Source organism: Buteo buteo, chromosome 16, assembly GCF_964188355.1.
Source record: "Buteo buteo chromosome 16, bButBut1.hap1.1, whole genome shotgun sequence".
NCBI lineage: Eukaryota > Metazoa > Chordata > Aves > Accipitriformes > Accipitridae > Buteo > Buteo buteo.
In genome coordinates, this window is record NC_134186.1 from 10,075,099 (window position 1) to 10,089,762 (window position 14,664).

At 38.2% G+C, this 14,664-nt stretch overlaps 1 protein-coding gene across 9 annotated transcripts in view; it reads right to left on the reverse strand.

The window, feature by feature from the left end:
* Positions 1-786: 786 nt before the first annotated feature.
* The window catches only part of PPP6R3 (protein phosphatase 6 regulatory subunit 3), a 73,311-nt gene continuing 59,433 nt past the window's right edge, over positions 787-14,664 (reverse strand). For 8 of the 9 annotated variants that reach the window (XM_075047788.1, XM_075047785.1, XM_075047786.1 and 5 more), the window contains 6 exons: positions 14,381-14,499; positions 12,798-12,951; positions 12,118-12,224; positions 10,433-10,583; positions 5,923-6,045; positions 787-2,262 (listed from right to left, as the gene is read on the reverse strand). In XM_075047788.1, coding sequence (XP_074903889.1) covers positions 2,211-2,262; positions 5,923-6,045; positions 10,433-10,583; positions 12,118-12,224; positions 12,798-12,951; positions 14,381-14,499 — 706 coding nt within the window. In that variant the 3' untranslated portion in view covers positions 787-2,210. Of the gene's footprint in view, positions 2,263-5,922; positions 6,046-10,432; positions 10,584-12,117; positions 12,225-12,797; positions 12,952-13,609; positions 13,734-14,380; positions 14,500-14,664 lie in introns of those variants that run through there. The other variant, XR_012653130.1, reaches the window with a different exon arrangement.

A 14,664-nucleotide genomic window follows, 5' to 3' on the forward strand; every position in this document is an offset into this window, starting at 1 on the left:
CCTCTGTTGCACCCTTTAATTAGAAGGCAAACTACACTGAAGGTTGAATTCCACTCACCACCACTTCTCACACCTCATGCCAACTGATATTACTTATCAGGAATGGAGGGAAGGGGGACAAAATACTCCTTTTTCAATTTTAAGCTCAGTATGAAGTGGATAGTGGACTGATATGACAGTTCATTAACGGAGGGAAGGACAACATACTGGAAGACTTTGTTGAACTGCAGACAACAGGGCTGAAATACAGTTTCAACTAATTTGCTGCCAGCATCTCCTTCACTTTTCATGGCTATGTAGCTAGTAAATTCAACTTGTTAGCAAGGGAAAAATAGCTGCACTGGAAAGGACAAAAGTTTCATTCCTTAAAAGCATCAAACTTATGTAAGACAACACATTGCTTTACCTGGACTGCAAGTCATGTGTTGAAATGAGTGGTTTTGTTTCCACAATTGCTCAACAATTTCCTTAATTGTTCAATAACAGATCAGAAAGTGATAAAAGGACAGCTGCCAACCTTAAAGCTAACATACAAAACATTTTTGGTCAAGCTGATCTGGAAGCAATTCTGAACTGAAGAAGAAAACTTAGAAACTGACTGAATTCCATCATTTATAAAGTACAAATAAAAGGGCAAATAAATAAAATAGTTACCAATTCCACCTATGATAGTGTTTTCCCGCTCAATTTTCACACAACTGATTAGTTAACAATTTGTAATGATGAGTGCTACAAATTTGCTGCAGAAAATGCAAGAGGAAACAATAAGGGCAATGCCATTATACATATGTGGTTTGTTTTTTTTTATTTCTGTATGCAATGTAATGTTTAGGCACGTTGCTTGGGACACCTTCTAAAATAAATCATTGGCCATTGTTTAGAGTATCCTTTTGGCTTTAAATACTGGTCAGGAAAACAAATTATGTAAAAAATAAATGAATATAACTATTACAGAAACAAAAATGAATTTGTATCTAAAAGTGCAGGAGGTGAAGTACTTTAACCCTTTCACCAGACAATGTGGCAATATACAGTATATTGCTTCTGTTTGTTTGAGAAGGCTGTTGGAATTTTACACTGACATAGAAAATTATAAATTACACAGAATTAGTTTCCATAATCACTATATATATATACACAAACCAGCTGTGAAAAAACTGGTTTAGAACATACAAATGAAAGCCTCACACAGATCAGTACAGTGAAAGTAACAATTAACATGCTCTGCTGCCAAAATTTGTATTAAAAACACTATATACTTTTAAAATGCATGTACTGTAATTACATTAGCAGCACGGGCATTTAATTTACTTGACTTGTCTAAAAGGATTATAGCGTTTTAAATACGCAGATTGTTCTGAAATGTTCCATTGTATAATGCATTGTATTAAACTAAATCTTGGTGAATGGGTTAAAAGGCAGGTGAATCACTTAAACACAACAAGCTATGTGCACTTCAAATATTCTAGTGTTTCACCTGTAAGGTATTGTTTCAAGCAAACAAGACTTAACAGAACATATGGCTTTACAGTAACATCAATTTGTCAACTAAGTTGTAGCAATAAATACTTAAAACCTCTACCAATAGACTTACAATTTTGATCTGTTTTAAACAATACGGAAAACAATTACCAATTAAAAAACCTGTTGTAAAATGTTGAACACCAAAAAATTTTCATTTAAATCACTTTTGTAAGCTAAAACAACCAAAATAACATTTATAGGGCATTTCAGTTTCAGAAGAAACATGAATTCATTTTTTTCTTTTCTTTTTACAAGGTGAAAAAATGTATGAAAACTGCTAAATACTTTGGTCACACTAATCGTCAAATAGTTATGTCTCAAATACATTAGATTTGTGTATTCACTTTTTATAAAACTATTCTTACAGCCATTTTAACTATAATAACACTACTGTCATCATTACATGGGTAGCAGGATCTTATTTCACAGGCCACCCATTATTTAGAACAATACAATATAAACATACGCAAAAATTATTGGTATTTCTCAATGTGCAATATTTTTACACTTATGAATTTCTGTACAATGTCTTAAAATCTAGAATATAAATGTTGCTGGTCCTGATCCCTTGCGAAATTAGTGCAGCAGTGACTGGCTTCAACAGGTTCTAGATGAAATCCTCAAGAAACACTCAAACACCTGGATATCAGTTCATTTTCTTCAGCCAAGGTAGTAGACATCACATATCATACAGGGCCATTAACAGACGCCTCTCCTAAATGAGTGTGTTGATCAGTCCTAAGAGGCCAAAAAAAGAGATGTAATTATACAAGAAACAAGAAGAGTCCAAAACAAATTCGGGTAGGTACAAAAAAAACCCCCCAAAACCAAACTGTCCCAGATCATGTGGAGCATGACCCCTGAGCTGGAGAGAGGAAACACAAGCTAATAACATGCTCATCCCATTTATTTTCTGGAGTCCAGCATTTCTGGAGTCTTCATTGCCTAATTAAGCATAGCACTTTAATTAACTGAGCACACCATTGAAGAGTGTTTGATCTTTGTTAACTGATCTATTAAATGATCTCTAGAGATGTGGTATCTCCAAGAGAACAGCTAATAAAAAGCACATTTCTGATACTTCTCCAAATCTTATTCTGAGAGACAAAATGTGGTATCAGGAGTATTTAAAGTTGCATTTGAAAGTAAGCAGCTAAGACACAACAGGAAAAACAAGAGTGTCTTAAAAAAACTGCTTTAGTTACTAATCTAATCTACAAACTGCCATTTCACATATACTTTGGAAGTGAGTCCATTAGCATGAAAATTTCAGCAAGTATGGAGAAAAGTAAGGAGCAAACCTACAACAGTGAAAACAATAATAGTATATACATTTCCAGATAAGAAGCTTAGTGTAAGAGTGGGCTCAATTGCTCTGGACTAACACAAATAAAGAGATCAAATCAGTAGTGCATGAGAACATTAGAGAATTGCAAGCAACAAAGGCAAAAAATCTCAACTTCTATTCAGTGGAAGTCTACTGAACACATTTGAAAACTCCCTTAAAGAATATAAATACCATTTGGAACTACACATGAGAAAAGTTACCTGTAACTCCTGTTCTCTGATGGTGTACATCACAGAGAAGCCACTCTTGGGTCCGTGCTCTACATGCACATGACCAGCAGGAGTCCCCTAGCTAAGTCTTTGGCTGCTATGCTCTAAAAACACTTTTTAAAAAAATATATACACATTAGAGAAAAGACAGACAGCACTAGACAAAAGTAAACACTTCTTAGAGAAACCTGGAAGGTAAGAAACAAGTGCTGCATGGACAGGAAGTCTGACAGTCCACACAGCAGTAAGTCACTTATTAACTGGAAAAAAAGTCCATGACAGAACAGGGCTCCTAGCAGAGATTACTACTGCTGGCCACCAGCCAAAGACCTACCTAGGGGACTCCTCCCACTAGTCATACATGCATGGAGCCCCAAAACCACAATTATGTTTATCTTGATATTTATACTGCGCTTATATAAGGATCTGCTGTGACAGCCACCTTTAGAGAAAGTACTGAGCTTTGCTGAAGCCAGATGGATTCAATGAAAGGTGTTCTTGAGATTTCCTGCAACTCAAAAGCAATCCAAAGAACTGCTAGCTCTGAGGGCCTTCTATTGGTTTAGACAAGCACCTTTACTCAAAAGGCAATCACCTAGTACCCAAAGACTTCTTCCGTACATTTTAATGCTTATCAGCATTAAAAACATTGTCTTGATAAAAACAGTACCTCCAGTAAAGAAGAGGCTGTGAAAGACAGTTTCTGGGTTTCCCACTTCAACTAAGTATACAGGGTTGGTTTTTTTCTTAGAATCCACTTCTTGATTAAATTTATGGAATTTATGCAGAGCAGAAAGTTCTGGCTTACAGGAAAAGGTAGCAGTGTTTTAGTGTAACACCCAGTACCACAGAGGTTAGACATACTAGCTCATAAACAAGTCTAAAAAATAAAATCTAAATTTGTCGAACATGCTTGCATCTTTCTTAGTCTGCATACAGCATAATCAGAACATGCAGCAGAGTTCTGTGTTGCATGTAGAGCTATACTCTAAATCTTTGCTTACAAAAGCATTTAAATTTTGTCTTCACTAGAAAGCTAGATATAGAATACAGCATCCACAAAGTCTTAAAAATGATTACTTTCACAGGATTTGTGTGAAAAATACATTTCTCTAATAATAGTTTTAAATCTATTAAAGTCAAGAAACACAACAGCTTTTGAACTATTAAAACAAGTATTTAAATACACATTCAGAAAATATATATGTGTGTGTGTATATGTATATTCTAAATTCTGATTTTCAGAATCATACCGCTGTTTATACTGCAAGGCTAAAGTGACTCCTAGAATTCCTTTTAATTAAGCAAAATCCTCTCTCCCTTCAGAACATGCTCCCATTCAGAACATCCTCAGCTCCCCAACAAGAAGGCAGCGTGCACAGCTCTGATCCCCCAAGCCCTGCCCTCCTAGAAAGAGCAGACAAGCCTATTTATTACTCAGGGTTTAGTAAATACACATTTAGGTTTTCCTTTTACAAGGGTTTTCTTTTTGAGACAGCACAGTTCCTCTGGTCACCCACGAATTACATCCAAACCAGGAAATGGCAGCATACCACCCTTTGCCTTAACACCAAGAATCAAGCCGGTGGGATTGTACCTGATGTTCAACAAGCCATTAGTTTGCTAGGAAACCAGTAAACTCTTGCCTAGATATTAATTTTAAAGTACTTATGAATACCTAAGTTCCAGAGCAAGGTCTTCACTAAATACTGCCTTCAAGGGTGGAAATCTTCTCACCTACCTTAAACTCTTCATTGTTTTAGGCTTTTAAGATAAAGATGAATCTCGCTCTGACTGAAGTCTAGAAACTAGTGCAGATATGAAACACCTGCATTAAGCATTTCTAACACTTGGTGATTAATGTCACCCTACATGCATTTGATTTTGGTGATGCCATACTAGACCTGGAGTTGATTGTGTACATTTCCATACCATTGTAACTTGGGAGGCAAAAAAAACCACCCCAAACGAGTACTTCAACAGGAAATGAAACAGGAGAAATACTGTCACAGGAGAAATTGCCTTTGTCAAATGCCTTTTTTTGGAGAAAGGAGTACTACCTGACAATTTAAGGGAAAAACTTATGCAAGAGCAGCTTTCTCTGGTAGTACTCCCCTCAGAATTGTATCCTGAATTACTATTCTCCAAGACTGCACTAGTAGCCAAGCTGCCAGAGAAAAATGTCGTCTTTTCTTTCCTCCAATAAGTATGCTGAGCAATCCAGGCTCCTCCATATTTCAGGCAAGTTTTATTTGAAACAGATTATTTATGTACTTTGAAAAAGTATTCTCCAAATCTACAAGTATTCAGATTAATACCTGATGAAGACAAGGGTGCAAGTAATAACTGATTCACAATCACACAAGCATGACTTAAGGCACCATTTCCTTTCCATACAGCTGCACTAGTGGACTCCCCACAAACTGTTCTGCAGTATAGAATACAGAATGAAAAAATGGTAGACCTAACTTACGCATATTTTCAGGACAAAGTCAAACTTATTCCCCTAATTACTTTTTTTTTATCATCACTTTCATTAAGTGTATCAATTCACTATTCTAACTTGATAACATATCACAAACCAGAATGGGGATATTGACAACACCCTGCAAGACAAATAGTACAAGGCAAATGCATTTTTGACAACTCAAAGAGTCTTACAATCAACAGAAAATATAACTTTTGAGAATTTTATAAAAATAGATGCAAACACATGTTTAGATTGAGCTAATCTCAGAACTGATAACTAACAGGAATTCATTAATCTCTTTAGATCAATTCTATGAGAAAAACATGCAAACTGCTATTTAGAGGATTGAAAGCACCCTTGAATGCAGTTACCTCTGTTCTGGACTGCTGTTAGTAGGCTGCAGAGCTGAAGGAGCCTCTTCTGCAACCTCTGCATTCTCTTCTACTACATATTTACAAGAAGCATCCTGCGAGGTAGACAATTTTCCTTCCTCACTTAAAAAAAAAAACACAAAAGGAAAGAAGTTTAAGTTTTCTTATAAGGAAATTTCAGGCTACATGAGAAAATTGGGAGATGGGTCCATATTTCACATGCAAATGGATTTAAGTTGATTGCAACATGAATACAAGCACACAGCTCTAGACTTTACAAACACCTAATAATGCACCGGTGTTCACGTCCATTCAACTTGACTGGATAAAAGGGCAGGAAATAGCGATTACAAATAACATCAGAAAGGAAATAAGGAATGTGTGTGTGATGCCTGAAGTGGTAACAATCAATCGTGATCCTTTACTATACATACCGATAGGATTTCAACACTCTGAAGCCAGAAGTATGCAAAAAAGGAAAAAAGTATAAGAGAAATTCAAGATTTCCCCAGAAACTGGTATTAAAGTCTGTCCATGAAACACATCAGCAGAATCACTAGCTCATCACCATCTTTAATAAACTCCCTAATAACTCCACAGTGAAATATGATATATGGGTTAGGCAGTACTAAGACTGCAGCCCAGTCTATTTAATGAACTTCCTCTCAGAGACAAAACCAAACATAGTTCAGTGAAAAAGCAGTGCACTCACTATATAAGACACTACCATGTAACTAGGCAGCCTAAAAAGTCATTAGCAAATACTTGTGTTTTGTCTCTTAATCAAAGCTTTTCTGCCTCTCTATTCCACCCTCTCCCACCTCAGCCACACCATTATGAGTACACTAAAATACAAATTTGATCACACACTTGCAAGATATATATAGATAAGAGATATAAAGTAGCTCTGAAGTAGACACAAACATCAATCTTATACCTCTGTGGCAACAAAACTATTTATGCAAGAAGTCAGGAACATTTTAAAGCCACTCCCCTCTGCTGATTTTTCTTCCTATTCTCACAGTTCTCCTTCCAATCAATCCTTTAAATTTCAGTGAATCCCCCTCTTTCCTCCCATGCCTCCTTATATCTGCAGAGCCTGTAAAAATACTGTTTTTTGCATTTTAACCTCTCACCAAGATCCATTTTTTTCCCATTGTATTGGGTTTGTGTGGCAGGGTTTTGGTAGCAGGGGAGGGGCTACAGGGGCAGCTCTTGTGAGAAGCTGCTAGAAGCTTCCCCAGCTCCAAGTCGAATCCACCTCTGGCCAAGGCCGAGCCCATCAGCAACAGTGGTAGCACCTCTGCAATAATACATTTAAGAAGGGGAAACCTGCAGTGGAGGAGGGCAGTGGGGTGTGAGAGAAAGCCCCGTGCAGACAGCAAGGTCAGTGAAGAAGGAGGGGGAAGAGCTGCGCTGGAGGAGGGATGCCCCTGCAGCCCATGGGGAGACGGCAGGCTGTCCCCCTGCAGCCCATGGAGGGAAGCGGGGGAGCAGATGCCCACCTGCAGCCTGGGGAGGAGCCCAGGGATGCCCCCGAAGATGGCCGTGACTCCATGGGAAAACCTGTGCTGGAGCAGCCTGTACCTGAAGGACTGCGGCCCATGGAAAGGACCCACACTAGAACAGCTCGTGAAGAACTGCAGCCCATAGGAAGGGCTCACGCTGCAGAAGTTCATGGAGAACTGTCTCCCGCGGGAGGGACCCCACGCTGGAGCAGGGGAAGAGTGAGGAGTCCTCCCCCTGAGGAGGAAGGAGCGGCAGAGACATGTGATGAACTGACCCCAACCCCCATTCCCCATCCCTCTGTGCCACTGGTGGGAGAAGGTGGAGAAATCAGGAGTGGAGTTGAGCCCAGGAAGGAGGGAGGGGTGGGGGGAAGGTGTTATAAGATTTGGGATTTACTTCTCATTATCCTTGTTTTGATTTGCTTGGTAACAAATTAAATTGGGTTCCCCCCCCCAAATCCAGTCTGTTTTGCCCGTGACCATAATTGGTGAGTGATCCCTCCCTGTCCTTGTCTCAACCCATAAGCTTTTTGTTATATTTTTCTCCTCTACATCCCACCAGTGGGGAGGAGTAAGTGAGCAGCCTCATGGTGCTTTGTTGCCAGCTGGGTCTAAACCATGACACCCATCAGATCTCCCCATCTCATTTGCCTTCATACTCTTTATATTTATTCAAAATAAAATACTTGTCACTACCACCATCAGAACCGGTCTCCTACTAATTTTTTGTGGGTTTTTTCTGAAAACGGGTAGTCTCTGCCATAATTCTTCCCTTTTCAGTCTCCATTATGAACTAAGTTCAGAAACCACATTTTTGTCATTTTCAGTTTTCCACAAATTAACTACCATGCTTATGATGCTCCTCCTCCCCTCAATATTGACCTCAACACCATCAATTTTCTATTGGCAGAAACCTATATAAAACTTAAGTCTGGAAGCATCCATATGCCAGGTAAACAGGCCAGAGTGGGACCTGCTCTCGCTACTCTAACTGTCCCTTAATCTAGACTTTTTTTTCAGCATTGTTTTAGGTATTTATTCCAAAGGAAATACTACTTTTCTCTCCCGTTTCTTGTTTTGGTGTATTTAAAAGTCGGTTTAAAGAAAGCCACGTGAGCATTAACTTAGTATGACACCACATACCTATCAGAATAGAGCAGTCTCCATATTTAAGTAGTCACCTTTCAGCCTCCTTCTACATTTCCTTAATCTCCCCTTTCCAAATCAAGATGCTGAGTCCCCACTGCTAGGGGTTTTCAAGATGTGATCGGACAAAGTTCTAGATAATCTCATCTGGGGTCCCATTCCCACAAAAGGTTAGACCAGATGATCTTTTGAGGTCCCTTCTGACCTGGGCAATTCTATGATATTGCCTTGCTTTGCACCTCTGCATCCTTTTAACTACAAGAATTGAAATGCATACTCCACAGCTAAGGCAGGTAATTCCATGGAGGCAGGCAGGCACTGCCACAACATGCTGCCTCCTCATACTAGTTTTTGCACCAGTATCAGAAGTCACAGAACTTTAAAGTGCGTGTGAACTAAAGCAGTTTAAGGAAACGTTTAAAAACACCATGGATAACTAAATCCAACTGTAAACTTCTAACACAATAGGAGTGCCGACCATATAAAGAATTCCCCAAAATACAGAATAAACTGGATAGCAGATACATCATTTACTAAGTCAGCAAGGCACTATGGTTCCATGCCACATCAGTCTGCACCAAGTCACAATCTTCCTCTAAACTGCTTTGGTTCATTTCCTCTAACAATGCCATTTGATTTATAAGCACTGTGCAGCCATAAATGCTTCCTCCTCCATAGTGCAAAACATCAGAAGTCAGGTGCAAAAGAGGTTAGAGTTGGTATTTATACATTCAATAATCAAAAGGATGGAAGCAAAAGTGACTGAAAGCTGTTAGATTTCAATTCCTGAATGATCCAAGATCAACAGCACTACCACTAATGGGACAAAGTAAAATTAATTTAAAAGAAGGGTAATATAAGGACTAACACTGGGAAGTTTTTTCTACTGAAATGGACTGGGATTATTTAAAGCAGCTTCCAAGACATATGGACAATTCCTTTTCAATAACTAAAGCCAGAATAGGGACAGATACTAGGAAATTATTCTAAAAGAATGAGAAGAGGGTTGCATGCTAAAATGCTAGTATTATGTTCTGATTTGTCAAGATTGGGGCGGGGGACGACACACCAGCTTCAGTTAATAAAGGCAAAATTATTTTTGCAGGTCAGACTGTTTGTAGCCTCTATTTCCTTATATAACGATTTGATACCAAATAAAAACCACTTGATCATTAAATCTAAGATCACAAGATCTTAGTATACATGATCTCAAACAGATGAAATGCAAGTGTGCTTTATTCCCATAAAAGGATCACATTGTTGATATATCTAATATGGACTATAACAATATTTAAGACAGTTATTCCCAAATCAAACACTTTGTATCAGAAGATACCAAAACTAAGGAGTTTTTTCTTCCAGTTATTCTAGAATTCTACATGCCACCTGTAGTCCAGAACAGATTTGACACCACCATCCATACCACCAAGAGTGATCACCCCAAATGTCTGATGAGTTACTCTCAAAAGCAGTACTTGGCTGCCAACTTCTATACTCCATCCTCCTGGATGGGGGGGAGTGGAATTCCAATCCAAATCTAAATTCTGTGCAAAATTTAAAAAGCTTAGCTTTGACATGCAATTAACTGGATGTTACAAGAATAATTGTACATAAAAAAATGCACAGTAACATGCATCAGGGTCAAAAGTTATTGAGTCAGTCTTCCACTGAAATTAAGGCTTGCTAAGGAAAATCATACATTACAGTAACTAACTGGAAGTAAAGTTTCAGAACAATTACTTTGGGAGATTTCTAGTTAAATCGTCAGGAATTATCACTTGCAAAGAACTCTTTTTGATGACAGGTAGTGTTCCATCAACAGTGCTTATTTTACAAAGACAAATAGGTATTCTCACCTTTTGAAAACAGCCGTTTCAGTTTTAGCATCTACAGTAAGGCTCAGTGTCTCTTTCATGCTGCCGTTCATTACTGTTTCAGTTACCTTGTCTGCATTTTCTACATCATCCTCTCCATCTGAGCTGGCCTCCATAGCAACACTTCCCGGGGCTAGATATAGAGAAGTAATTTAATATCTGGCTGGTTATGTTTCTATTTCATGAGCAAGCATACAAGCCAATATAACCAGAACAATAATTTTGCAGTTTTTGTACACTTCTTGAATTCTTCCTTACACACAGTCACCTTTCTGCAACCCCCACTATACACATATATAGAGCGTAAATACTTCCTACAGATGGCTTAAGTCACATTCCATAACTCATTTTTTTTTAATTTTGCAAGCCACTTAGTGATTTAGATGTTACTGCAACAGGTTTGCCTGAACAAGACTTCAGTAGGATTATAGTGATGTATTATTTTTCTGTACAGTCAAATTCATTACACAAGCCCACACAGCACAAACTTGACAGTAAGTTTCCAAGTACAGACAAGCCTTTGGGAAGTCCAGTCTCCCTAGACTTCTCATCTGCACTTCTTGTTCTGCCTGTTAATAATATATACAAAAACCTAATTAGCACATGTTTGGCCTTCAACCAGTTCATACATGTAGAAGAAAGAATTAGTGCATGCATAGTGAAGGTAACCTGGAAAGGAATGAGCAGGAAGGGGAAATTTGAACACATTGAGCCTACTGGCCTATTGCCACATAGGAAGAGACTAGAAGCTACCAGTCTTCTCAGGCATCAGCTCAGCTAACTAAGTGCTGAGACAGGTGAGGATTCTCTAACAGAACACACTTAGCTTCTTTGTAATGCTTTTTCTGTTCATGATGTGCAGGCTTTTTAGAGGAAATAGTAACACTGGCTCCTGTTCTAAATAGGAAACTATTTTAAATAGTTCAGAAATTCTCTGACAAGTTGTCCTGGTTTCAGCTGGGATAGAGTTAGTTGTCTTCCTAGTAGCTGGCACAGTGCTACGTTTTTGAGTTAAGTATGAGAAGAATGTTGATAACACACTAATGTTTTCAGTTGTTGCTAAGTAATGTTTAGTCTAAAGTCAAAGATTTTTCAGCTTCTGATGCCCAGCCAGCAAGAAGGCTGGAGGGGCACAAGGAGTTGGGCGGGGACACAGCCAGGACAGCTGACCCAAACTGACCAAAGGGGTATTCCATACCACATGACATCACATCTAGTATATAAACTGGGGGGACTGGGGGTGGGGGGGATCGCTGCTCAGGGACTAACTGGGCATCAGTCGACAGGTGGCGAGCGATTGCATTGTGCATCACTTGTACATTCCAATCCTTTTAGATTACTATTTTCATTTTATTAGTGTTATCATTATCATTATTAGTTTCTTCTTTTCTGTTCCATTAAACTGATCTTATCTCAACCCACGAGTCCTACTTTTCCCGATTATCTCCCCCATCCCACTGGGTGGGGGGGAAGTGAGTGAGCAGCTGTGTGGTGCTTCGTTGCTGGCTGGGGTTAAACCACGACACAAGTCATTTTCATTACCTGGCAGAACAGCACTAGAGCCAGATAAGAGGTCTCTGGAAGCCTAAATTTTAAAGTTCAGGGAGATCTTTCTCAAGTACAAGTCTTAAAATCAATCTTTGCATTTCTGAATGCAGAGTACTTACTCTCTAGCTGTGTTGCAAGAGCAGTTATGTTTGCACTCAAGGGATCAATTGGGTCTGTGTTTGTTTCCATTTCCACAGGAGAATTACTTCTTAAGGAATCTTTTGAGCTTCAAATACAAAGTAAAAAAAGCTTTAGAGACATTTCTGAATAGCAGAATGAAAGTGTTCTTAAAACAGTATTTTTAGTTCTATATCAAGGCTATGAGTCCTAGAACTCTACTGAAACTGAATGACAAGTTTGTTTGTAGTAGTCTTGGGAAGATGTGCTAAACAGAAGTTTAGTAATGCAAAATCCACCAGAACAGAGCTGATTGAGCATATTTGGTGGTGGTTTTATTTTTACTTGTTTTATTTGGTTTGATTACAATTATTAGTGGGCATGTTCCTGCTAAATAAGGCAAACAAGTATCACTGGGTCCTTGTAGCATTTCCAGTATTTTTAACTGACTTTCTAAATGTACTCTAACTTGTAACTTGAAAGATGGTTCTCTGCTGAGACTACCAACGCAGTCCTCATCATCCACAACAGATGCGATTTTATTAATTGTATATACAGCTTAGCTACACATTTTTCATTCTGAAGGAGCTCAAAAGTCAGTCACTTTTCTATCCACCATCAAATGGCAGATGCTATTACATTTAGTAGTGAAGAACTTGCCCTGAATCACTAACATTCTTACCTCAAGGAGGATGTGAATTCAGAAAAGGAAGCCCAGCCAGTTTCTTTTGCTGGCACAGGTTCTTCTGTACTCCACACATCAGACCCAACAGATTCCAGATTGGCACCATGCGCAGTCTCCATGGGTATATCAAAGTTAGCTGACCAGTTTGGTGCTGAAAAACCACCAACAAGTTCATTAGGAACAAATTTAAATAAAGAATACGAGTGCACATATGCCTAACGCACCGATTCTCTATATGTACATTCTAAAAAGAGCAGCAAAATTCATAACTAGACTTTAAAGCACATGCAGAAAAATCCTCTATATACTGTTAAAAAAATGAATGCATTCCCTAAAACAGAAATTCTGCTAGTAAAGCAGAATTTTAAAAGGAGTAACTCAAGAGTATTCTGCTAAAAATTGATACAGTTTATCTGAAGAACAAAACCAATAAACCATACCAGATCACAAGTATCATCCCACTTTATTCTTTAAACTAACATCAACATTTGTTATCATTTTTCAAAATTAATTTCTGTAATAATAATAAAAAAATCTCAAGAGTTTTCATCCCTTTTTCAGTTTCCTACGCACATTTTCCTGAACACAGAAAATGAGCATGTCAACTTAGGTATGGGCAGTCTCTAAATTTTTCATGCACTAACACCACTGCTAAGTTTCAGAAAAGTTTAAGGCTTTTTACAACTTAAAATATTTATTGGGATTTTAATTTTTGGAGCAACTGTGACTTAACAGCATCTAATTTAGGATAGGTCAATTCAAAATACTTCACCTACCCAAGGGGAAACATATTTGTCATTAACACTTACATACAAAAAAACAGGCTGAAAAGGAAGCTCTGACTAGCAATTAGAAATTCCAACCCAGGCAGATATGGGAGGAGACCCACATGGATCAAAACTTGTTTGACACACAGATGCCAACGACACCAATCTGACAAAAGAAAAGAAAACCCTTAACTTTTCCTTCTATTTTAATTTCTTACAGTCTAAACACAGGGCTTTTACCTACAAATATCGCCAGTTTAACTAAAGCTAGTTTAGTCTACTGTGACTTGAACGTGAAAGCTTTTAAACCAATTACATCAGTTAAGTTTCCACATAAGAGTCTACTGATGCACATCTTTCACTCACACATGAAACCAGACCAATGCAAATTCCCTTGGCTTCTGTAGAAAGTCTTTTAAAACAGCATTGTTAGATGAAAAGTTGGTCTGAAAGGCTTCCAGTAAAAATAACCATATTTTAGGTTTGGAGATTAACCACCTATTAGTTTTGCAGGCATTCAAGAGGCATAAATGATTACATTTCATCCTCCCCTTTCTGATTCCTCCTCCTTTTTTTCCTCTTGAAGAGTAGAAACGTGAATTTTAGAAAGACTCAGTAACTTGACTCAAGATACATAAAGGAATTCAAACTTCCCAACATTTGCATGCTCTGTTGCAAGCAGTCTTTACAGTGGGAAAGACTACTTTATTAAGTTAGTTGAATAGAAACAGTAAACGAGGAAAAGTGCAAAGTAAGACTGCTAGATCTAACGCTTTCCTGTAACTCAAAGCAGCTGGGAGAAAAGCTACGTACGTTCACTTAAGTCTACTTCCATTTTGTCCTCTGTATTGGTGTGTGATTCAAACAACTCTTGTTTTGTTCCATCCTCTTCCTCAGAATCAGTACTTTCTTCACTGTCTGTACTGCCCGAACTTAAAATACAAAGAGATAGTTTACATTCAGTATTTAGTATCAGACCCTAGGCACAATGAAATACCGGCAAGTTTGACGCTAAAGAACATTACAACAGCTATCATTTCTGATAGATTAACTAAGGTGTAATTTGTTAGCTGTTACCATTTCCCACATTTCTCCAC